This window comes from Hoplias malabaricus, chromosome 5, assembly GCF_029633855.1.
Source record: "Hoplias malabaricus isolate fHopMal1 chromosome 5, fHopMal1.hap1, whole genome shotgun sequence".
NCBI lineage: Eukaryota > Metazoa > Chordata > Actinopteri > Characiformes > Erythrinidae > Hoplias > Hoplias malabaricus.
The window spans coordinates 24,615,553-24,643,511 of NC_089804.1; the positions used below are offsets into that span (position 1 = coordinate 24,615,553).

General features: G+C 42.6%; 1 protein-coding gene across 1 annotated transcript; it reads left to right on the forward strand.

Moving 5' to 3' along the window:
- On the forward strand, nt 1-27,959 carry LOC136697285 (uncharacterized). The gene is made up of 6 exons (XM_066672320.1): nt 1-369; nt 6,037-6,503; nt 7,533-7,759; nt 19,091-19,220; nt 25,401-25,642; nt 27,853-27,959. The coding sequence occupies exons 1-6, from the start codon at nt 1-3 to the stop codon at nt 27,957-27,959; spliced, it is 1,542 nt and encodes a 513-aa protein (XP_066528417.1).

The following is a 27,959-nucleotide window of genomic DNA, read 5'->3' on the forward strand; positions in this document are numbered from 1 at the left end:
ATGCCTTCAGCTCAATCAACAACACCCTTGGCATCTACAGAGTCCAGTGTTTCTGCAGGGTCAGACACTTCAAGTACTCAAGACTACACATCCACAGCGATAACTACACAGCTGTCCCAAACCTCTGAAGAATCGACAATGAACACTCAGGCATCATCAGTTACAATTACATCAGATGAAACCCTTACTTCAGCACCATCAACTGAATTCATTTCCAGACTGACAACAACATCACAAACAGATGTTACAATCACTACAACAGACGAATCCACACACACCGCTCTGTTCTCCAGCACTCCATCCACACAGACCAATCTGTTCTCCACAACTGAAGAGTACACTTCAATCACATCCACGCCCTCATCATCAGTAACCTCAACACTGCTGACGTCAGTTTCATCAGGAGTTGATCTAACATCCACTCCAACTATGACAGAAGAATATTCAGAAACATCAAAAGGTCCAGTGCCTACAACACAACATTCACCAGCTTCTCCTTCCACAGAAGAAACTGAATCAAGTCACATCACCTCTACAACCCTACAAGTCACACAAACCAATTCTTTGTCCACAGCTTCTGAGACAACATCACTTCAATCAATGACATCAATTACATCTACTGAGTCAAGTGTTTCTGCCGTATCTGAACCTTCAAGTACACAACACTACACATCAACAGAGAAAACTACACAGATGTCCGAAACTTCTGAAGATCTGACAATAACGACTCAGCCATCATCGTTTTCAACTATATTAGATAACTCCCTTACATCAATGTCAACAACTGCTTTTGGCTCTACAGTGACAGCAACATCAACAAGCCCAGACTCTATAACAGAAGAACCCATACAGACAACTCTGTTCTCCACACCAAATGAAAGCAGTTCAACCCAATCCACTCTCTCAACATTGGTGACCCCAACACTGCAGACGTCAGTTTCTTTGGAAGTTGATCTAACATCCACTCCAATTTTGACAGAGTCCACATCAACTGAAACTACTGGAATATCATCAGAAACTTCAGAAGGTCTAGGTGTAACAACACAGCAATCTTCATTCCGTCCAACCACAGAGGAAACAGAATCAAGTCACATCACCTCTACAACCCTAGAAATCACAAAAACCAATCCACTTTCCACAGCTCCTGAGATGCCTTCAGCTCAATCAACAACACCCTTGGCATCTACCGAGTCCAGTGTTTCTGCAGGGTCAGACACTTCAAGTACTCAAGACTACACATCCACAGCGATAACTACACAGCTGTCCCAAACCTCTGAAGAATCGACAATGAACACTCAGGCATCATCAGTTACAAATACATCAGATGAAACCCTTACTTCAGCACCATCAACTGAATTCATTTCCAGACTGACAACAACATCACAAACAGATGTTACAACAGACGAATCCACACACACCGCTCTGTTCTCCACCACTCCATCCACACAGACCAATCTGTTCTCCACAACTGAAGAGTACACTTCAATCACATCCACGCCCTCATCATCAGTAACCTCAACACTGCTGACGTCAGTTTCATCAGGAGTTGATCTAACATCCACTCCAACTATGACAGAAGAATATTCAGAAACATCAAAAGGTCCAGTGCCTACAACACAACATTCACCAGCTTCTCCTTCCACAGAAGAAACTGAATCAAGTCACATCACCTCTACAACCCTACAAGTCACACAAACCAATTCTTTGTCCACAGCTTCTGAGACAACATCACTTCAAACAATGACATCAATTACATCTACTGAGTCAAGTGTTTCTGCCGTATCTGAACCTTCAAGTACACAACACTACACATCAACAGAGAAAACTACACAGATGTCCGAAACTTCTGAAGATCTGACAATAACGACTCAGCCATCATCGTTTTCAACTATATTAGATAACTCCCTTACATCAATGTCAACAACTGCTTTTGGCTCTACAGTGACAGCAACATCAACAAGCCCAGACTCTATAACAGAAGAACCCATACAGACAACTCTGTTCTCCACACCAAATGAAAGCAGTTCAACCCAATCCACTCTCTCAACATTGGTGACCCCAACACGGCAGACGTCAGTTTCTTTGGAAGTTGATCCAACATCCACTCCAATTTTGACAGAGTCCACATCAACTGAAACTACTGGAATATCATCAGAAACTTCAGAAGGTCTAGGTGTAACAACACAGCAATCTACATTCCGTCCAACCACAGAGGAAACAGAATCAAGTCACATCACCTCTACAACCCTAGAAATCACAAAAACCAATCCACTTTCCACAGCTCCTGAGATGCCTTCAGCTCAATCAACAACACCCTTGGCATCTACCGAGTCCAGTGTTTCTGCAGGGTCAGACACTTCCAGTACTCAAGACTACACATCAACAGCGATAACTACACAGCTGTCCCAAACCTCTGAAGAATCGACAATGAACACTCAGGCATCATCAGTTACAATTACATCAGATGAAACCCTTACTTCAGCACCATCAACTGAATTCATTTCCAGACTGACAACAACATCACAAACAGATGTTACAATCACTACAACAGACGAATCCACACACACCGCTCTGTTCTCCACCACTCCATCCACACAGACCAATCTGTTCTCCACAACTGAAGAGTACACTTCAATCACATCCACGCCCTCATCATCAGTAACCTCAACACTGCTGACGTCAGTTTCATCAGGAGTTGATCTAACATCCACTCCAACTATGACAGAAGAATATTCAGAAACATCAAAAGGTCCAGTGCCTACAACACAACATTCACCAGCTTCTCCTTCCACAGAAGAAACTGAATCAAGTCACATCACCTCTACAACCCTACAAGTCACACAAACCAATTCTTTGTCCACAGCTTCTGAGACAACATCACTTCAATCAATGACATCAATTACATCTACTGAGTCAAGTGTTTCTGCCGTATCTGAACCTTCAAGTACACAACACTACACATCAACAGAGAAAACTACACAGATGTCCGAAACTTCTGAAGATCTGACAATAACGACTCAGCCATCATCGTTTTCAACTATATTAGATAACTCCCTTACATCAATGTCAACAACTGCTTTTGGCTCTACAGTGACAGCAACATCAACAAGCCCAGACTCTATAACAGAAGAACCCATACAGACAACTCTGTTCTCCACACCAAATGAAAGCAGTTCAACCCAATCCACTCTCTCAACATTGGTGACCCCAACACTGCAGACGTCAGTTTCTTCGGAAGTTGATCTAACATCCACTCCAGTTTTGACAGAGTCCACATCAACTGAAACTACTGGAAAATCATCAGAAACTTCAGAAGGTCTGGGTGTAACAACACAACAATCTTCATTCCGTCCTACCACAGAGGAAACAGAATCAAGTCACATCACCTCTACAACCCTAGAAAACACAAAGACCAGTCCACTTTCCACAGCTCCTGAGATGCCTTCAGCTCAATCAACAACACCCTTGGCATCTACCGAGTCCAGTGTTTCTGCAGGGTCAGACACTTCAAGTACTCAAGACTACACATCCACAGCGATAACTACACAGCTGTCCCAAACCTCTGAAGAATCGACAATGAACACTCAGGCATCATCAGTTACAATTACATCAGATGAAACCCTTACTTCGGCACCATCAACTGAATTCATTTCCAGACTGACAACAACATCACAAACAGATGTTACAATCACTACAACAGACGAATCCACACACACCGCTCTGTTCTCCACCACTCCATCCACACAGACCAATCTGTTCTCCACAACTGAAGAGTACACTTCAATCACATCCACGCCCTCATCATCAGTAACCTCAACACTGCTGACGTCAGTTTCATCAGGAGTTGATCTAACATCCACTCCAACTATGACAGAAGAATATTCAGAAACATCAAAAGGTCCAGTGCCTACAACACAACATTCACCAGCTTCTCCTTCCACAGAAGAAATTGAATCAAGTCACATCACCTCTACAACCCTACAAGTCACACAAACCAATTCTTTGTCCACAGCCTCTGAGACAACATCACTTCAATCAATGACATCAATTACATCTACTGAGTCAAGTGTTTCTGCTGTATCTGAACCTTCAAGTACACAACACTACACATCAACAGAGAAAACTACACAGATGTCCGAAACTTCTGAAGATCTGACAATAACGACTCAGCCATCATCGTTTTCAACTATATTAGATAACTCCCTTACATCAATGTCAACAACTGCTTTTGGCTCTACAGTGACAGCAACATCAACAAGCCCAGACTCTATAACAGAAGAACCCATACAGACAACTCTGTTCTCCACACCAAATGAAAGCAGTTCAACCCAATCCACTCTCTCAACATTGGTGACCCCAACACTGCAGACGTCAGTTTCTTTGGAAGTTGATCCAACATCCACTCCAATTTTGACAGAGTCCACATCAACTGAAACTACTGGAATATCATCAGAAACTTCAGAAGGTCTAGGTGTAACAACACAGCAATCTTCATTCCGTCCAACCACAGAGGAAACAGAATCAAGTCACATCACCTCTACAACTCTAGAAATCACAAAAACCAATCCACTTTCCACAGCTCCTGAGATGCCTTCAGCTCAATCAACAACACCCTTGGCATCTACAGAGTCCAGTGTTTCTGCAGGGTCAGACACTTCAAGTACTCAAGACTACACATCCACAGCGATAACTACACAGCTGTCCCAAACCTCTGAAGAATCGACAATGAACACTCAGGCATCATCAGTTACAATTACATCAGATGAAACCCTTACTTCAGCACCATCAACTGAATTCATTTCCAGACTGACAACAACATCACAAACAGATGTTACAATCACTACAACAGACGAATCCACACACACCGCTCTGTTCTCCAGCACTCCATCCACACAGACCAATCTGTTCTCCACAACTGAAGAGTACACTTCAATCACATCCACGCCCTCATCATCAGTAACCTCAACACTGCTGACGTCAGTTTCATCAGGAGTTGATCTAACATCCACTCCAACTATGACAGAAGAATATTCAGAAACATCAAAAGGTCCAGTGCCTACAACACAACATTCACCAGCTTCTCCTTCCACAGAAGAAACTGAATCAAGTCACATCACCTCTACAACCCTACAAGTCACACAAACCAATTCTTTGTCCACAGCTTCTGAGACAACATCACTTCAATCAATGACATCAATTACATCTACTGAGTCAAGTGTTTCTGCCGTATCTGAACCTTCAAGTACACAACACTACACATCAACAGAGAAAACTACACAGATGTCCGAAACTTCTGAAGATCTGACAATAACGACTCAGCCATCATCGTTTTCAACTATATTAGATAACTCCCTTACATCAATGTCAACAACTGCTTTTGGCTCTACAGTGACAGCAACATCAACAAGCCCAGACTCTATAACAGAAGAACCCATACAGACAACTCTGTTCTCCACACCAAATGAAAGCAGTTCAACCCAATCCACTCTCTCAACATTGGTGACCCCAACACTGCAGACGTCAGTTTCTTTGGAAGTTGATCTAACATCCACTCCAATTTTGACAGAGTCCACATCAACTGAAACTACTGGAATATCATCAGAAACTTCAGAAGGTCTAGGTGTAACAACACAGCAATCTTCATTCCGTCCAACCACAGAGGAAACAGAATCAAGTCACATCACCTCTACAACCCTAGAAATCACAAAAACCAATCCACTTTCCACAGCTCCTGAGATGCCTTCAGCTCAATCAACAACACCCTTGGCATCTACCGAGTCCAGTGTTTCTGCAGGGTCAGACACTTCAAGTACTCAAGACTACACATCCACAGCGATAACTACACAGCTGTCCCAAACCTCTGAAGAATCGACAATGAACACTCAGGCATCATCAGTTACAAATACATCAGATGAAACCCTTACTTCAGCACCATCAACTGAATTCATTTCCAGACTGACAACAACATCACAAACAGATGTTACAACAGACGAATCCACACACACCGCTCTGTTCTCCACCACTCCATCCACACAGACCAATCTGTTCTCCACAACTGAAGAGTACACTTCAATCACATCCACGCCCTCATCATCAGTAACCTCAACACTGCTGACGTCAGTTTCATCAGGAGTTGATCTAACATCCACTCCAACTATGACAGAAGAATATTCAGAAACATCAAAAGGTCCAGTGCCTACAACACAACATTCACCAGCTTCTCCTTCCACAGAAGAAACTGAATCAAGTCACATCACCTCTACAACCCTACAAGTCACACAAACCAATTCTTTGTCCACAGCTTCTGAGACAACATCACTTCAAACAATGACATCAATTACATCTACTGAGTCAAGTGTTTCTGCCGTATCTGAACCTTCAAGTACACAACACTACACATCAACAGAGAAAACTACACAGATGTCCGAAACTTCTGAAGATCTGACAATAACGACTCAGCCATCATCGTTTTCAACTATATTAGATAACTCCCTTACATCAATGTCAACAACTGCTTTTGGCTCTACAGTGACAGCAACATCAACAAGCCCAGACTCTATAACAGAAGAACCCATACAGACAACTCTGTTCTCCACACCAAATGAAAGCAGTTCAACCCAATCCACTCTCTCAACATTGGTGACCCCAACACGGCAGACGTCAGTTTCTTTGGAAGTTGATCCAACATCCACTCCAATTTTGACAGAGTCCACATCAACTGAAACTACTGGAATATCATCAGAAACTTCAGAAGGTCTAGGTGTAACAACACAGCAATCTACATTCCGTCCAACCACAGAGGAAACAGAATCAAGTCACATCACCTCTACAACCCTAGAAATCACAAAAACCAATCCACTTTCCACAGCTCCTGAGATGCCTTCAGCTCAATCAACAACACCCTTGGCATCTACCGAGTCCAGTGTTTCTGCAGGGTCAGACACTTCCAGTACTCAAGACTACACATCAACAGCGATAACTACACAGCTGTCCCAAACCTCTGAAGAATCGACAATGAACACTCAGGCATCATCAGTTACAATTACATCAGATGAAACCCTTACTTCAGCACCATCAACTGAATTCATTTCCAGACTGACAACAACATCACAAACAGATGTTACAATCACTACAACAGACGAATCCACACACACCGCTCTGTTCTCCACCACTCCATCCACACAGACCAATCTGTTCTCCACAACTGAAGAGTACACTTCAATCACATCCACGCCCTCATCATCAGTAACCTCAACACTGCTGACATCACTTTCATCAGGAGTTGATCTAACATCCACTCCAACTATGACAGAAGAATATTCAGAAACATCAAAAGGTCCAGTGCCTACAACACAACATTCACCAGCTTCTCCTTCCACAGAAGAAACTGAATCAAGTCACATCACCTCTACAACCCTACAAGTCACACAAACCAATTCTTTGTCCACAGCTTCTGAGACAACATCACTTCAATCAATGACATCAATTACATCTACTGAGTCGAGTGTTTCTGCCGTATCTGAACCTTCAAGTACACAACACTACACATCAACAGAGAAAACTACACAGATGTCCGAAACTTCTGAAGATCTGACAATAACGACTCAGCCATCATCGTTTTCAACTATATTAGATAACTCCCTTACATCAATGTCAACAACTGCTTTTGGCTCTACAGTGACAGCAACATCAACAAGCCCAGACTCTATAACAGAAGAACCCATACAGACAACTCTGTTCTCCACACCAAATGAAAGCAGTTCAACCCAATCCACTCTCTCAACATTGGTGACCCCAACACTGCAGACGTCAGTTTCTTTGGAAGTTGATCTAACATCCACTCCAATTTTGACAGAGTCCACATCAACTGAAACTACTGGAATATCATCAGAAACTTCAGAAGGTCTAGGTGTAACAACACAGCAATCTACATTCCGTCCAACCACAGAGGAAACAGAATCAAGTCACATCACCTCTACAACCCTAGAAATCACAAAAACCAATCCACTTTCCACAGCTCCTGAGATGCCTTCAGCTCAATCAACAACACCCTTGGCATCTACCGAGTCCAGTGTTTCTGCAGGGTCAGACACTTCAAGTACTCAAGACTACACATCCACAGCGATAACTACACAGCTGTCCCAAACCTCTGAAAAACCGACAATGAATACTCAGGCATCATCAGTTACAATTACATCAGATGAAACCCTTACTACAGCACCATCAACTGAATTCATTTCCAGACTGACAACAACATCACAAACAGATGTTACAATCACTACAACAGACGAATCCACACACACCGCTCTGTTCTCCACCACTCCATCCACACAGACCAATCTGTTCTCCACAACTGAAGAGTACACTTCAATCACATCCACGCCCTCATCATCAGTAACCTCAACACTGCTGACGTCAGTTTCATCAGGAGTTGATCTAACATCCACTCCAACTATGACAGAAGAATATTCAGAAACATCAAAAGGTCCAGTGCCTACAACACAACATTCACCAGCTTCTCCTTCCACAGAAGAAACTGAATCAAGTCACATCACCTCTACAACCCTACAAGTCACACAAACCAATTCTTTGTCCACAGCTTCTGAGACAACATCACTTCAATCAATGACATCAATTACATCTACTGAGTCAAGTGTTTCTGCCGTATCTGAACCTTCAAGTACACAACACTACACATCAACAGAGAAAACTACACAGATGTCCGAAACTTCTGAAGATCTGACAATAACGACTCAGCCATCATCGTTTTCAACTATATTAGATAACTCCCTTACATCAATGTCAACAACTGCTTTTGGCTCTACAGTGACAGCAACATCAACAAGCCCAGACTCTATAACAGAAGAACCCATACAGACAACTCTGTTCTCCACACCAAATGAAAGCAGTTCAACCCAATCCACTCTCTCAACATTGGTGACCCCAACACTGCAGACGTCAGTTTCTTTGGAAGTTGATCTAACATCCACTCCAATTTTGACAGAGTCCACATCAACTGAAACTACTGGAATATCATCAGAAACTTCAGAAGGTCTAGGTGTAACAACACAGCAATCTTCATTCCGTCCAACCACAGAGGAAACAGAATCAAGTCACATCACCTCTACAACCCTAGAAATCACAAAAACCAATCCACTTTCCACAGCTCCTGAGATGCCTTCAGCTCAATCAACAACACCCTTGGCATCTACCGAGTCCAGTGTTTCTGCAGGGTCAGACACTTCCAGTACTCAAGACTACACATCAACAGCGATAACTACACAGCTGTCCCAAACCTCTGAAGAATCGACAATGAACACTCAGGCATCATCAGTTACAATTACATCAGATGAAACCCTTACTTCAGCACCATCAACTGAATTCATTTCCAGACTGACAACAACATCACAAACAGATGTTACAATCACTACAACAGACGAATCCACACACACCGCTCTGTTCTCCACCACTCCATCCACACAGACCAATCTGTTCTCCACAACTGAAGAGTACACTTCAATCACATCCACGCCCTCATCATCAGTAACCTCAACACTGCTGACATCACTTTCATCAGGAGTTGATCTAACATCCACTCCAACTATGACAGAAGAATATTCAGAAACATCAAAAGGTCCAGTGCCTACAACACAACATTCACCAGCTTCTCCTTCCACAGAAGAAACTGAATCAAGTCACATCACCTCTACAACCCTACAAGTCACACAAACCAATTCTTTGTCCACAGCTTCTGAGACAACATCACTTCAATCAATGACATCAATTACATCTACTGAGTCGAGTGTTTCTGCCGTATCTGAACCTTCAAGTACACAACACTACACATCAACAGAGAAAACTACACAGATGTCCGAAACTTCTGAAGATCTGACAATAACGACTCAGCCATCATCGTTTTCAACTATATTAGATAACTCCCTTACATCAATGTCAACAACTGCTTTTGGCTCTACAGTGACAGCAACATCAACAAGCCCAGACTCTATAACAGAAGAACCCATACAGACAACTCTGTTCTCCACACCAAATGAAAGCAGTTCAACCCAATCCACTCTCTCAACATTGGTGACCCCAACACTGCAGACGTCAGTTTCTTTGGAAGTTGATCTAACATCCACTCCAATTTTGACAGAGTCCACATCAACTGAAACTACTGGAATATCATCAGAAACTTCAGAAGGTCTAGGTGTAACAACACAGCAATCTACATTCCGTCCAACCACAGAGGAAACAGAATCAAGTCACATCACCTCTACAACCCTAGAAATCACAAAAACCAATCCACTTTCCACAGCTCCTGAGATGCCTTCAGCTCAATCAACAACACCCTTGGCATCTACCGAGTCCAGTGTTTCTGCAGGGTCAGACACTTCAAGTACTCAAGACTACACATCCACAGCGATAACTACACAGCTGTCCCAAACCTCTGAAAAACCGACAATGAATACTCAGGCATCATCAGTTACAATTACATCAGATGAAACCCTTACTACAGCACCATCAACTGAATTCATTTCCAGACTGACAACAACATCACAAACAGATGTTACAATCACTACAACAGACGAATCCACACACACCGCTCTGTTCTCCACCACTCCATCCACACAGACCAATCTGTTCTCCACAACTGAAGAGTACACTTCAATCACATCCACGCCCTCATCATCAGTAACCTCAACACTGCTGACGTCAGTTTCATCAGGAGTTGATCTAACATCCACTCCAACTATGACAGAAGAATATTCAGAAACATCAAAAGGTCCAGTGCCTACAACACAACATTCACCAGCTTCTCCTTCCACAGAAGAAACTGAATCAAGTCACATCACCTCTACAACCCTACAAGTCACACAAACCAATTCTTTGTCCACAGCTTCTGAGACAACATCACTTCAATCAATGACATCAATTACATCTACTGAGTCAAGTGTTTCTGCCGTATCTGAACCTTCAAGTACACAACACTACACATCAACAGAGAAAACTACACAGATGTCCGAAACTTCTGAAGATCTGACAATAACGACTCAGCCATCATCGTTTTCAACTATATTAGATAACTCCCTTACATCAATGTCAACAACTGCTTTTGGCTCTACAGTGACAGCAACATCAACAAGCCCAGACTCTATAACAGAAGAACCCATACAGACAACTCTGTTCTCCACACCAAATGAAAGCAGTTCAACCCAATCCACTCTCTCAACATTGGTGACCCCAACACTGCAGACGTCAGTTTCTTTGGAAGTTGATCTAACATCCACTCCAATTTTGACAGAGTCCACATCAACTGAAACTACTGGAATATCATCAGAAACTTCAGAAGGTCTAGGTGTAACAACACAGCAATCTTCATTCCGTCCAACCACAGAGGAAACAGAATCAAGTCACATCACCTCTACAACCCTAGAAATCACAAAAACCAATCCACTTTCCACAGCTCCTGAGATGCCTTCAGCTCAATCAACAACACCCTTGGCATCTACCGAGTCCAGTGTTTCTGCAGGGTCAGACACTTCAAGTACTCAAGACTACACATCCACAGCGATAACTACACAGCTGTCCCAAACCTCTGAAGAATCGACAATGAACACTCAGGCATCATCAGTTACAAATACATCAGATGAAACCCTTACTTCAGCACCATCAACTGAATTCATTTCCAGACTGACAACAACATCACAAACAGATGTTACAACAGACGAATCCACACACACCGCTCTGTTCTCCACCACTCCATCCACACAGACCAATCTGTTCTCCACAACTGAAGAGTACACTTCAATCACATCCACGCCCTCATCATCAGTAACCTCAACACTGCTGACGTCAGTTTCATCAGGAGTTGATCTAACATCCACTCCAACTATGACAGAAGAATATTCAGAAACATCAAAAGGTCCAGTGCCTACAACACAACATTCACCAGCTTCTCCTTCCACAGAAGAAACTGAATCAAGTCACATCACCTCTACAACCCTACAAGTCACACAAACCAATTCTTTGTCCACAGCTTCTGAGACAACATCACTTCAATCAATGACATCAATTACATCTACTGAGTCAAGTGTTTCTGCCGTATCTGAACCTTCAAGTACACAACACTACACATCAACAGAGAAAACTACACAGATGTCCGAAACTTCTGAAGATCTGACAATAACGACTCAGCCATCATCGTTTTCAACTATATTAGATAACTCCCTTACATCAATGTCAACAACTGCTTTTGGCTCTACAGTGACAGCAACATCAACAAGCCCAGACTCTATAACAGAAGAACCCATACAGACAACTCTGTTCTCCACACCAAATGAAAGCAGTTCAACCCAATCCACTCTCTCAACATTGGTGACCCCAACACGGCAGACGTCAGTTTCTTTGGAAGTTGATCTAACATCCACTCCAATTTTGACAGAGTCCACATCAACTGAAACTACTGGAATATCATCAGAAACTTCAGAAGGTCTAGGTGTAACAACACAGCAATCTACATTCCGTCCAACCACAGAGGAAACAGAATCAAGTCACATCACCTCTACAACCCTAGAAATCACAAAAACCAATCCACTTTCCACAGCTCCTGAGATGCCTTCAGCTCAATCAACAACACCCTTGGCATCTACCGAGTCCAGTGTTTCTGCAGGGTCAGACACTTCCAGTACTCAAGACTACACATCAACAGCGATAACTACACAGCTGTCCCAAACCTCTGAAGAATCGACAATGAACACTCAGGCATCATCAGTTACAATTACATCAGATGAAACCCTTACTTCAGCACCATCAACTGAATTCATTTCCAGACTGACAACAACATCACAAACAGATGTTACAATCACTACAACAGACGAATCCACACACACCGCTCTGTTCTCCACCACTCCATCCACACAGACCAATCTGTTCTCCACAACTGAAGAGTACACTTCAATCACATCCACGCCCTCATCATCAGTAACCTCAACACTGCTGACGTCAGTTTCATCAGGAGTTGATCTAACATCCACTCCAACTATGACAGAAGAATATTCAGAAACATCAAAAGGTCCAGTGCCTACAACACAACATTCACCAGCTTCTCCTTCCACAGAAGAAACTGAATCAAGTCACATCACCTCTACAACCCTACAAGTCACACAAACCAATTCTTTGTCCACAGCTTCTGAGACAACATCACTTCAATCAATGACATCAATTACATCTACTGAGTCGAGTGTTTCTGCCGTATCTGAACCTTCAAGTACACAACACTACACATCAACAGAGAAAACTACACAGATGTCCGAAACTTCTGAAGATCTGACAATAACGACTCAGCCATCATCGTTTTCAACTATATTAGATAACTCCCTTACATCAATGTCAACAACTGCTTTTGGCTCTACAGTGACAGCAACATCAACAAGCCCAGACTCTATAACAGAAGAACCCATACAGACAACTCTGTTCTCCACACCAAATGAAAGCAGTTCAACCCAATCCACTCTCTCAACATTGGTGACCCCAACACTGCAGACGTCAGTTTCTTTGGAAGTTGATCTAACATCCACTCCAATTTTGACAGAGTCCACATCAACTGAAACTACTGGAATATCATCAGAAACTTCAGAAGGTCTAGGTGTAACAACACAGCAATCTACATTCCGTCCAACCACAGAGGAAACAGAATCAAGTCACATCACCTCTACAACCCTAGAAATCACAAAAACCAATCCACTTTCCACAGCTCCTGAGATGCCTTCAGCTCAATCAACAACACCCTTGGCATCTACCGAGTCCAGTGTTTCTGCAGGGTCAGACACTTCAAGTACTCAAGACTACACATCCACAGCGATAACTACACAGCTGTCCCAAACCTCTGAAAAACCGACAATGAATACTCAGGCATCATCAGTTACAATTACATCAGATGAAACCCTTACTACAGCACCATCAACTGAATTCATTTCCAGACTGACAACAACATCACAAACAGATGTTACAATCACTACAACAGACGAATCCACACACACCGCTCTGTTCTCCACCACTCCATCCACACAGACCAATCTGTTCTCCACAACTGAAGAGTACACTTCAATCACATCCACGCCCTCATCATCAGTAACCTCAACACTGCTGACGTCAGTTTCATCAGGAGTTGATCTAACATCCACTCCAACTATGACAGAAGAAACTGAATCAAGTCACATCACCTCTACAACCCTACAAGTCACACAAACCAATTCTTTGTCCACAGCTTCTGAGACAACATCACTTCAATCAATGACATCAATTACATCTACTGAGTCGAGTGTTTCTGCCGTATCTGAACCTTCAAGTACACAACACTACACATCAACAGAGAAAACTACACAGATGTCCGAAACTTCTGAAGATCTGACAATAACGACTCAGCCATCATTGTTTTCAACTATATTAGATAACTCCCTTACATCAATGTCAACAACTGCTTTTGGCTCTACAGTGACAGCAACATCAACAAGCCCAGACTCTATAACAGAAGAACCCATACAGACAACTCTGTTCTCCACACCAAATGAAAGCAGTTCAACCCAATCCACTCTCTCAACATTGGTGACCCCAACACTGCAGACGTCAGTTTCTTTGGAAGTTGATCCAACATCCACTCCAATTTTGACAGAGTCCACATCAACTGAAACTACTGGAATATCATCAGAAACTTCAAAAGGTCTAGGTGTAACAACACAGCAATCTACATTCCGTCCAACCACAGAGGAAACAGAATCAAGTCACATCACCTCTACAACCCTAGAAATCACAAAAACCAATCCACTTTCCACAGCTCCTGAGATGCCTTCAGCTCAATCAACAACACCCTTGGCATCTACCGAGTCCAGTGTTTCTGCAGGGTCAGACACTTCCAGTACTCAAGACTACACATCAACAGCGATAACTACACAGCTGTCCCAAACCTCTGAAGAATCGACAATGAACACTCAGGCATCATCAGTTACAATTACATCAGATGAAACCCTTACTTCAGCACCATCAACTGAATTCATTTCCAGACTGACAACAACATCACAAACAGATGTTACAATCACTACAACAGACGAATCCACACACACCGCTCTGTTCTCCACCACTCCATCCACACAGACCAATCTGTTCTCCACAACTGAAGAGTACACTTCAATCACATCCACGCCCTCATCATCAGTAACCTCAACACTGCTGATGTCAGTTTCATCAGGAGTTGATCTAACATCCACTCCAACTATGACAGAAGAATATTCAGAAACATCAAAAGGTCCAGTGCCTACAACACAACATTCACCAGCTTCTCCTTCCACAGAAGAAACTGAATCAAGTCACATCACCTCTACAACCCTACAAGTCACACAAACCAATTCTTTGTCCACAGCTTCTGAGACAACATCACTTCAATCAATGACATCAATTACATCTACTGAGTCGAGTGTTTCTGCCGTATCTGAACCTTCAAGTACACAACACTACACATCAACAGAGAAAACTACACAGATGTCCGAAACTTCTGAAGATCTGACAATAACGACTCAGCCATCATCGTTTTCAACTATATTAGATAACTCCCTTACATCAATGTCAACAACTGCTTTTGGCTCTACAGTGACAGCAACATCAACAAGCCCAGACTCTATAACAGAAGAACCCATACAGACAACTCTGTTCTCCACACCAAATGAAAGCAGTTCAACCCAATCCACTCTCTCAACATTGGTGACCCCAACACTGCAGACGTCAGTTTCTTTGGAAGTTGATCTAACATCCACTCCAATTTTGACAGAGTCCACATCAACTGAAACTACTGGAATATCATCAGAAACTTCAGAAGGTCTAGGTGTAACAACACAGCAATCTACATTCCGTCCAACCACAGAGGAAACAGAATCAAGTCACATCACCTCTACAACCCTAGAAATCACAAAAACCAATCCACTTTCCACAGCTCCTGAGATGCCTTCAGCTCAATCAACAACACCCTTGGCATCTACCGAGTCCAGTGTTTCTGCAGGGTCAGACACTTCAAGTACTCAAGACTACACATCCACAGCGATAACTACACAGCTGTCCCAAACCTCTGAAAAACCGACAATGAATACTCAGGCATCATCAGTTACAATTACATCAGATGAAACCCTTACTACAGCACCATCAACTGAATTCATTTCCAGACTGACAACAACATCACAAACAGATGTTACAATCACTACAACAGACGAATCCACACACACCGCTCTGTTCTCCACCACTCCATCCACACAGACCAATCTGTTCTCCACAACTGAAGAGTACACTTCAATCACATCCACGCCCTCATCATCAGTAACCTCAACAGTGCTGACGTCAGTTTCATCAGGAGTTGATCTAACATCCACTCCAACTATGACAGAAGAATATTCAGAAACATCAAAAGGTCCAGTGCCTACAACACAACATTCACCAGCTTCTCCTTCCACAGAAGAAACTGAATCAAGTCACATCACCTCTACAACCCTACAAGTCACACAAACCAATTCTTTGTCCACAGCTTCTGAGACAACATCACTTCAATCAATGACATCAATTACATCTACTGAGTCGAGTGTTTCTGCCGTATCTGAACCTTCAAGTACACAACACTACACATCAACAGAGAAAACTACACAGATGTCCGAAACTTCTGAAGATCTGACAATAACGACTCAGCCATCATCGTTTTCAACTATATTAGATAACTCCCTTACATCAATGTCAACAACTGCTTTTGGCTCTACAGTGACAGCAACATCAACAAGCCCAGACTCTATAACAGAAGAACCCATACAGACAACTCTGTTCTCCACACCAAATGAAAGCAGTTCAACCCAATCCACTCTCTCAACATTGGTGACCCCAACACTGCAGACGTCAGTTTCTTTGGAAGTTGATCCAACATCCACTCCAATTTTGACAGAGTCCACATCAACTGAAACTACTGGAATATCATCAGAAACTTCAGAAGGTCTAGGTGTAACAACACAGCAATCTACATTCCGTCCAACCACAGAGGAAACAGAATCAAGTCACATCACCTCTACAACCCTAGAAATCACAAAAACCAATCCACTTTCCACAGCTCCTGAGATGCCTTCAGCTCAATCAACAACACCCTTGGCATCTACCGAGTCCAGTGTTTCTGCAGGGTCAGACACTTCCAGTACTCAAGACTACACATCAACAGCGATAACTACACAGCTGTCCCAAACCTCTGAAGAATCGACAATGAACACTCAGGCATCATCAGTTACAATTACATCAGATGAAACCCTTACTTCAGCACCATCAACTGAATTCATTTCCAGACTGACAACAACATCACAAACAGATGTTACAATCACTACAACAGACGAATCCACACACACCGCTCTGTTCTCCACCACTCCATCCACACAGACCAATCTGTTCTCCACAACTGAAGAGTACACTTCAATCACATCCACGCCCTCATCATCAGTAACCTCAACACTGCTGACGTCAGTTTCATCAGGAGTTGATCTAACATCCACTCCAACTATGACAGAAGAATATTCAGAAACATCAAAAGGTCCAGTGCCTACAACACAACATTCACCAGCTTCTCCTTCCACAGAAGAAACTGAATCAAGTCACATCACCTCTACAACCCTACAAGTCACACAAACCAATTCTTTGTCCACAGCTTCTGAGACAACATCACTTCAATCAATGACATCAATTACATCTACTGAGTCGAGTGTTTCTGCCGTATCTGAACCTTCAAGTACACAACACTACACATCAACAGAGAAAACTACACAGATGTCCGAAACTTCTGAAGATCTGACAATAACGACTCAGCCATCATTGTTTTCAACTATATTAGATAACTCCCTTACATCAATGTCAACAACTGCTTTTGGCTCTACAGTGACAGCAACATCAACAAGCCCAGACTCTATAACAGAAGAACCCATACAGACAACTCTGTTCTCCACACCAAATGAAAGCAGTTCAACCCAATCCACTCTCTCAACATTGGTGACCCCAACACTGCAGACGTCAGTTTCTTTGGAAGTTGATCTAACATCCACTCCAATTTTGACAGAGTCCACATCAACTGAAACTACTGGAATATCATCAGAAACTTCAGAAGGTCTAGGTGTAACAACACAGCAATCTACATTCCGTCCAACCACAGAGGAAACAGAATCAAGTCACATCACCTCTACAACCCTAGAAATCACAAAAACCAATCCACTTTCCACAGCTCCTGAGATGCCTTCAGCTCAATCAACAACACCCTTGGCATCTACCGAGTCCAGTGTTTCTGCAGGGTCAGACACTTCAAGTACTCAAGACTACACATCCACAGCGATAACTACACAGCTGTCCCAAACCTCTGAAAAACCGACAATGAATACTCAGGCATCATCAGTTACAATTACATCAGATGAAACCCTTACTACAGCACCATCAACTGAATTCATTTCCAGACTGACAACAACATCACAAACAGATGTTACAATCACTACAACAGACGAATCCACACACACCGCTCTGTTCTCCACCACTCCATCCACACAGACCAATCTGTTCTCCACAACTGAAGAGTACACTTCAATCACATCCACGCCCTCATCATCAGTAACCTCAACAGTGCTGACGTCAGTTTCATCAGGAGTTGATCTAACATCCACTCCAACTATGACAGAAGAATATTCAGAAACATCAAAAGGTCCAGTGCCTACAACACAACATTCACCAGCTTCTCCTTCCACAGAAGAAACTGAATCAAGTCACATCACCTCTACAACCCTACAAGTCACACAAACCAATTCTTTGTCCACAGCTTCTGAGACAACATCACTTCAATCAATGACATCAATTACATCTACTGAGTCGAGTGTTTCTGCCGTATCTGAACCTTCAAGTACACAACACTACACATCAACAGAGAAAACTACACAGATGTCCGAAACTTCTGAAGATCTGACAATAACGACTCAGCCATCATCGTTTTCAACTATATTAGATAACTCCCTTACATCAATGTCAACAACTGCTTTTGGCTCTACAGTGACAGCAACATCAACAAGCCCAGACTCTATAACAGAAGAACCCATACAGACAACTCTGTTCTCCACACCAAATGAAAGCAGTTCAACCCAATCCACTCTCTCAACATTGGTGACCCCAACACTGCAGACGTCAGTTTCTTTGGAAGTTGATCTAACATCCACTCCAATTTTGACAGAGTCCACATCAACTGAAACTACTGGAATATCATCAGAAACTTCAGAAGGTCTAGGTGTAACAACACAGCAATCTACATTCCGTCCAACCAAAGAGGAAACAGAATCAAGTCACATCACCTCTACAACCCTAGAAATCACAAAAACCAATCCACTTTCCACAGCTCCTGAGATGCCTTCAGCTCAATCAACAACACCCTTGGCATCTACCGAGTCCAGTGTTTCTGCAGGGTCAGACACTTCCAGTACTCAAGACTACACATCAACAGCGATAACTACACAGCTGTCCCAAACCTCTGAAGAATCGACAATGAACACTCAGGCATCATCAGTTACAATTACATCAGATGAAACCCTTACTTCAGCACCATCAACTGAATTCATTTCCAGACTGACAACAACATCACAAACAGATGTTACAATCACTACAACAGACGAATCCACACACACCGCTCTGTTCTCCACCACTCCATCCACACAGACCAATCTGTTCTCCACAACTGAAGAGTACACTTCAATCACATCCACGCCCTCATCATCAGTAACCTCAACACTGCTGACGTCAGTTTCATCAGGAGTTGATCTAACATCCACTCCAACTATGACAGAAGAATATTCAGAAACATCAAAAGGTCCAGTGCCTACAACACAACATTCACCAGCTTCTCCTTCCACAGAAGAAACTGAATCAAGTCACATCACCTCTACAACCCTACAAGTCACACAAACCAATTCTTTGTCCACAGCTTCTGAGACAACATCACTTCAATCAATGACATCAATTACATCTACTGAGTCGAGTGTTTCTGCCGTATCTGAACCTTCAAGTACACAACACTACACATCAACAGAGAAAACTACACAGATGTCCGAAACTTCTGAAGATCTGACAATAACGACTCAGCCATCATCGTTTTCAACTATATTAGATAACTCCCTTACATCAATGTCAACAACTGCTTTTGGCTCTACAGTGACAGCAACATCAACAAGCCCAGACTCTATAACAGAAGAACCCATACAGACAACTCTGTTCTCCACACCAAATGAAAGCAGTTCAACCCAATCCACTCTCTCAACATTGGTGACCCCAACACTGCAGACGTCAGTTTCTTTGGAAGTTGATCTAACATCCACTCCAATTTTGACAGAGTCCACATCAACTGAAACTACTGGAATATCATCAGAAACTTCAGAAGGTCTAGGTGTAACAACACAGCAATCTACATTCCGTCCAACCACAGAGGAAACAGAATCAAGTCACATCACCTCTACAACCCTAGAAATCACAAAAACCAATCCACTTTCCACAGCTCCTGAGATGCCTTCAGCTCAATCAACAACAGCCTTGGCATCTACCGAGTCCAGTGTTTCTGCAGGGTCAGACACTTCCAGTACTCAAGACTACACATCAACAGCGATAACTACACAGCTGTCCCAAACCTCTGAAGAATCGACAATGAACACTCAGGCATCATCAGTTACAATTACATCAGATGAAACCCTTACTTCAGCACCATCAACTGAATTCATTTCCAGACTGACAACAACATCACAAACAGATGTTACAATCACTACAACAGACGAATCCACACACACCGCTCTGTTCTCCACCACTCCATCCACACAGACCAATCTGTTCTCCACAACTGAAGAGTACACTTCAATCACATCCACGCCCTCATCATCAGTAACCTCAACACTGCTGACGTCAGTTTCATCAGGAGTTGATCTAACATCCACTCCAACTATGACAGAAGAATATTCAGAAACATCAAAAGGTCCAGTGCCTACAACACAACATTCACCAGCTTCTCCTTCCACAGAAGAAACTGAATCAAGTCACATCACCTCTACAACCCTACAAGTCACACAAACCAATTCTTTGTCCACAGCTTCTGAGACAACATCACTTCAATCAATGACATCAATTACATCTACTGAGTCGAGTGTTTCTGCCGTATCTGAACCTTCAAGTACACAACACTACACATCAACAGAGAAAACTACACAGATGTCCGAAACTTCTGAAGATCTGACAATAACGACTCAGCCATCATCGTTTTCAACTATATTAGATAACTCCCTTACATCAATGTCAACAACTGCTTTTGGCTCTACAGTGACAGCAACATCAACAAGCCCAGACTCTATAACAGAAGAACCCATACAGACAACTCTGTTCTCCACACCAAATGAAAGCAGTTCAACCCAATCCACTCTCTCAACATTGGTGACCCCAACACTGCAGACGTCAGTTTCTTTGGAAGTTGATCTAACATCCACTCCAATTTTGACAGAGTCCACATCAACTGAAACTACTGGAATATCATCAGAAACTTCAGAAGGTCTAGGTGTAACAACACAGCAATCTTCATTCCGTCCAACCACAGAGGAAACAGAATCAAGTCACATCACCTCTACAACCCTAGAAATCACAAAAACCAATCCACTTTCCACAGCTCCTGAGATGCCTTCAGCTCAATCAACAACACCCTTGGCATCTACCGAGTCCAGTGTTTCTGCAGGGTCAGACACTTCCAGTACTCAAGACTACACATCAACAGCGATAACTACACAGCTGTCCCAAACCTCTGAAGAATCGACAATGAACACTCAGGCATCATCAGTTACAATTACATCAGATGAAACCCTTACTTCAGCACCATCAACTGAATTCATTTCCAGACTGACAACAACATCACAAACAGATGTTACAATCACTACAACAGACGAATCCACACACACCGCTCTGTTCTCCACCACTCCATCCACACAGACCAATCTGTTCTCCACAACTGAAGAGTACACTTCAATCACATCCACGCCCTCATCATCAGTAACCTCAACACTGCTGACGTCAGTTTCATCAGGAGTTGATCTAACATCCACTCCAACTATGACAGAAGAATATTCAGAAACATCAAAAGGTCCAGTGCCTACAACACAACATTCACCAGCTTCTCCTTCCACAGAAGAAACTGAATCAAGTCACATCACCTCTACAACCCTACAAGTCACACAAACCAATTCTTTGTCCACAGCTTCTGAGACAACATCACTTCAATCAATGACATCAATTACATCTACTGAGTCGAGTGTTTCTGCCGTATCTGAACCTTCAAGTACACAACACTACACATCAACAGAGAAAACTACACAGATGTCCGAAACTTCTGAAGATCTGACAATAACGACTCAGCCATCATCGTTTTCAACTATATTAGATAACTCCCTTACATCAATGTCAACAACTGCTTTTGGCTCTACAGTGACAGCAACATCAACAAGCCCAGACTCTATAACAGAAGAACCCATACAGACAACTCTGTTCTCCACACCAAATGAAAGCAGTTCAACCCAATCCACTCTCTCAACATTGGTGACCCCAACACTGCAGACGTCAGTTTCTTTGGAAGTTGATCTAACATCCACTCCAATTTTGACAGAGTCCACATCAACTGAAACTACTGGAATATCATCAGAAACTTCAGAAGGTCTAGGTGTAACAACACAGCAATCTTCATTCCGTCCAACCACAGAGGAAACAGAATCAAGTCACATCACCTCTACAACCCTAGAAATCACAAAAACCAATCCACTTTCCACAGCTCCTGAGATGCCTTCAGCTCAATCAACAACACCCTTGGCATCTACCGAGTCCAGTGTTTCTGCAGGGTCAGACACTTCAAGTACTCAAGACTACACATCCACAGCGATAACTACACAGCTGTCCAAAACCTCTGAAAAACCGACAATGAATACTCAGGCATCATCAGTTACAATTACATCAGATGAAACCCTTACTACAGCACCATCAACTGAATTCATTTCCAGACTGACAACAACATCACAAACAGATGTTACAATCACTACAACAGACGAATCCACACACACCGCTCTGTTCTCCACCACTCCATCCACACAGACCAATCTGTTCTCCACAACTGAAGAGTACACTTCAATCACATCCACGCCCTCATCATCAGTAACCTCAACAGTGCTGACGTCAGTTTCATCAGGAGTTGATCTAACATCCACTCCAACTATGACAGAAGAATATTCAGAAACATCAAAAGGTCCAGTGCCTACAACACAACATTCACCAGCTTCTCCTTCCACAGAAGAAACTGAATCAAGTCACATCACCTCTACAACCCTACAAGTCACACAAACCAATTCTTTGTCCACAGCTTCTGAGACAACATCACTTCAATCAATGACATCAATTACATCTACTGAGTCAAGTGTTTCTGCCGTATCTGAACCTTCAAGTACACAACACTACACATCAACAGAGAAAACTACACAGATGTCCGAACCTTCTGAAGATCTGACAATAACGACTCAGCCATCATCGTTTTCAACTATATTAGATAACTCCCTTACATCAATGTCAACAACTGCTTTTGGCTCTACAGTGACAGCAACATCAACAAGCCCAGACTCTATAACAGAAGAACCCATACAGACAACTCTGTTCTCCACACCAAATGAAAGCAGTTCAACCCAATCCACTCTCTCAACATTGGTGACCCCAACACTGCAGACGTCAGTTTCTTTGGAAGTTGATCTAACATCCACTCCAATTTTGACAGAGTCCACATCAACTGAAACTACTGGAATATCATCAGAAACTTCAGAAGGTCTAGGTGTAACAACACAGCAATCTTCATTCCGTCCAACCACAGAGGAAACAGAATCAAGTCACATCACCTCTACAACCCTAGAAATCACAAAAACCAATCCACTTTCCACAGCTCCTGAGATGCCTTCAGCTCAATCAACAACACCCTTGACATCTACCGAGTCCAGTGTTTCTGCAGGGTCAGACACTTCCAGTACTCAAGACTACACATCAACAGCGATAACTACACAGCTGTCCCAAACCTCTGAAAAACCGACAATGAATACTCAGGCATCATCAGTTACAATTACATCAGATGAAACCCTTACTATAGCACCATCAACTGAATTCATTTCCAGACTGACAACAACATCACAAACAGATGTTACAATCACTACAACAGACGAATCCACACACACCGCTCTGTTCTCCACCACTCCATCCACACAGACCAATCTGTTCTCCACAACTGAAGAGTACACTTCAATCACATCCACGCCCTCATCATCAGTAACCTCAACACTGCTGACATCAGTTTCATCAGGAGTTGATCTAACATCCACTCCAACTATGACAGAAGAATATTCAGAAACATCAAAAGGTCCAGTGCCTACAACACAACATTCACCAGCTTCTCCTTCCACAGAAGAAACTGAATCAAGTCACATCACCTCTACAACCCTACAAGTCACACAAACCAATTCTTTGTCCACAGCTTCTGAGACAACATCACTTCAATCAGTGACATCAATTACATCTACTGAGTCAAGTGTTTCTGCCGTATCTGAACCTTCAAGTACACAACACTATATATCAACAGAGATAACTACACAGATGTCCGAAACTTCTGAAGATCTGACAATAACGACTCAGCCATCATCGTTTTCAACTATATTAGATAACTCCCTTACATCAATGTCAACAACTGCTTTTGGCTCTACAGTGACAGCAACATCAACAAGCCCAGACTCTATAACAGAAGAACCCATACAGACAACTCTGTTCTCCACACCAAATGAAAGCAGTTCAACCCAATCCACTCTCTCAACATTGGTGACCCCAACACTGCAGACGTCAGTTTCTTTGGAAGTTGATCTAACATCCACTCCAATTTTGACAGAGTCCACATCAACTGAAACTACTGGAATATCATCAGAAACTTCAGAAGGTCTAGGTGTAACAACACAGCAATCTTCATTCCGTCCAACCACAGAGGAAACAGAATCAAGTCACATCACCTCTACAACCCTAGAAATCACAAAAACCAATCCACTTTCCACAGCTCCTGAGATGCCTTCAGCTCAATCAACAACACCCTTGGCATCTACCGAGTCCAGTGTTTCTGCAGGGTCAGACACTTCCAGTACTCAAGACTACACATCAACAGCGATAACTACACAGCTGTCCCAAACCTCTGAAAAACCGACAATGAATACTCAGGCATCATCAGTTACAATTACATCAGATGAAACCCTTACTTCAGCACCATCAACTGAATTCATTTCCAGACTGACAACAACATCACAAACAGATGTTACAATCACTACAACAGACGAATCCACACACACCGCTCTGTTCTCCACCACTCCATCCACACAGACCAATCTGTTCTCCACAACTGAAGAGTACACTTCAATCACATCCACGCCCTCATCATCAGTAACCTCAACACTGCTGACATCAGTTTCATCAGGAGTTGATCTAACATCCACTCCAACTATGACAGAAGAATATTCAAAAACATCAAAAGGTCCAGTGCCTACAACACAACATTCACCAGCTTCTCCTTCCACAGAAGAAACTGAATCAAGTCACATCACCTCTACAACCCTACAAGTCACACAAACCAATTCTTTGTCCACAGCTTCTGAGACAACATCACTTCAATCAATGACATCAATTACATCTACTGAGTCAAGTGTTTCTGCCGTATCTGAACCTTCAAGTACACAACACTACACATCAACAGAGAAAACTACACAGATGTCCGAAACTTCTGAAGATCTGACAATAACGACTCAGCCATCATCGTTTTCAACTATATTAGATAACTCCCTTACATCAATGTCAGCAACTGCTTTTGGCTCTACAGCGACAGCAACATCAACAAGCCCAGACTCTATAACAGAAGAACCCATACAGACAACTCTGTTCTCCACACCAAATGAAAGCAGTTCAACCCAATCCACTCTCTCAACATTGGCGACCCCAACACTGCAGACGTCAGTTTCTTTGGAAGTTGATCTAACATCCACTCAAATTTTGACAGAGTCCACATCAACTGAAACTACTGGAATATCATCAGAAACTTCAGAAGGTCTGGGTGTAACAACACAACAATCTTCATTCCGTCCAACCACAGAGGAAACTGAATCCAGTCACATCACCTCTACAACCCTAGAAATCACAAAAACCAATACCCTTTCCACAGCTCCTGAGACACCATCAGCTCAATTAACAGCATCCATGGCATCTACTGAGTCCAGTGTTTCTACTTCTGCAGTTTCTGAACCTTCAGGCACACAAGGCTACACATCAGAGATAAGTACACTATCCTCACAAACATCTGAGGAATCAACTGTGAAGAATTTGTCATCATCATTTACAACTACATCAGGTGAAACCCACATTTCAACATCATCAACTGAACTTATCTCCAGATTGACGTCAAGACAAACAGATGTTACAGTCTCTACAACAGAAGCATCCACGCTCAACATTGTCATCTCTACAACCCCCTCCCAATCAGCAACATCACCAATATTAACATCCCTCACTTCTGAGTCTGACTTAACTTCTACTCCAACTACAACAGAATTCAGTTTAACTGACACCACTGGGCAGACTACAGAAACTTCAGGAAGTCCAGGAATAACAACAACACAACTATCTTCAAGTGTTGGTTCATATTCAACTACAAATTTAATCTCAACAGACATGCTCACAAAATCAAGTGAAATTCAAACTGAATCAAGTCACATGACTTCTACAAGCCAAGACATTACTGCAGTAACAATCTTCACAGAACAAACAAGTACAACCAACACTACAACCAAAGAATCCACACAAACTCCTGCAGCATCTTCAACAAAAGGTTTACACACCTCTTCTAACACACTTCGTACTTCAGTTTATTCTGAACCTTCTATGTCTAGCAGTTTGATAACAAGACACTCATCCACAGAAACTATTGGACAATCTACAGAAACTTCCAGAATCCCCGTTTTGACAAGTCAGTCATCATTTTCTACGATCTCATTTGAAAGTCCTTCTTCTTCATCCACCTTGTCAACTGTGACATCAGTCATTTCTGAAGCTGTTGTATCAGTTACACAGAGCAGTACAGGACACACATCAGTAGATGTCACTGGAAGATCATCTGAAACGTCACAAATGCCACATTCAATGCCAAGTCATTCAAGTCAGTCTCCTTCAAGTACATTTAGCACAAGTACAGCACAACATTTTTCTTCTACAAAAGAGACACTTTCAACAGTTTCACATAGTAAGAACTCCTCAACTTCTTTTAAAACTCCTGAATACAGCTCTACAACACTAACAAATTCTTTAACAGAAAATGCAACAGTGGCACATTCCTCCATCTCTTCATCAAAAGCACCTACACAAGCCACTTTGTTCTCTACAAGTGAGCAACTGCATTCTACGCAGCCCACATATTTAATACCAACAACCATGTCACCATCCATTTCATCAGCCTCTGAATCTGCAAAAACTGCAACTCCAACAAGTCCCAATGACATAACCACAGAGACAGCTTCAACAACATTCGAATACTCAGCATTGGTAACAAAATCAACAGGAAACCAACCACAGACGAGTACAGCAGAAAAATTATTTTCTACAAATCTGACCTCCCAATCTCCTACCATAAATACATCATCATTTTCCAGGCCTAGCACTGAAATGTTGACATCCTCTCAGACCAATACCACTCAACAGGCACCATCCACTATCAAGACATCTACTATATCTCATTCTACCAGTTCCCAAGCCTCCATACAACCAAGTGCATCCTCTTTGTCAACAAAAATCACTACTGTCACTAA

Bases quoted from the DNA above. Each gene is read 5' to 3' on its own strand.
- LOC136697285 (XM_066672320.1), top strand. From the start codon at position 1: ATGCCTTCAGCTCAATCAACAACACCCTTGGCATCTACAGAGTCCAGT. The intron at 7,760-19,090 runs GTTCAACCCAAT...TTGGCTCTACAG, and splicing joins CTCCACACCAAATGAAAGCA to TGACAGCAACATCAACAAGC. The intron at 19,221-25,400 runs GTCAGTTTCTTT...ATTCATTTCCAG, and splicing joins GTGACCCCAACACTGCAGAC to ACTGACAACAACATCACAAA.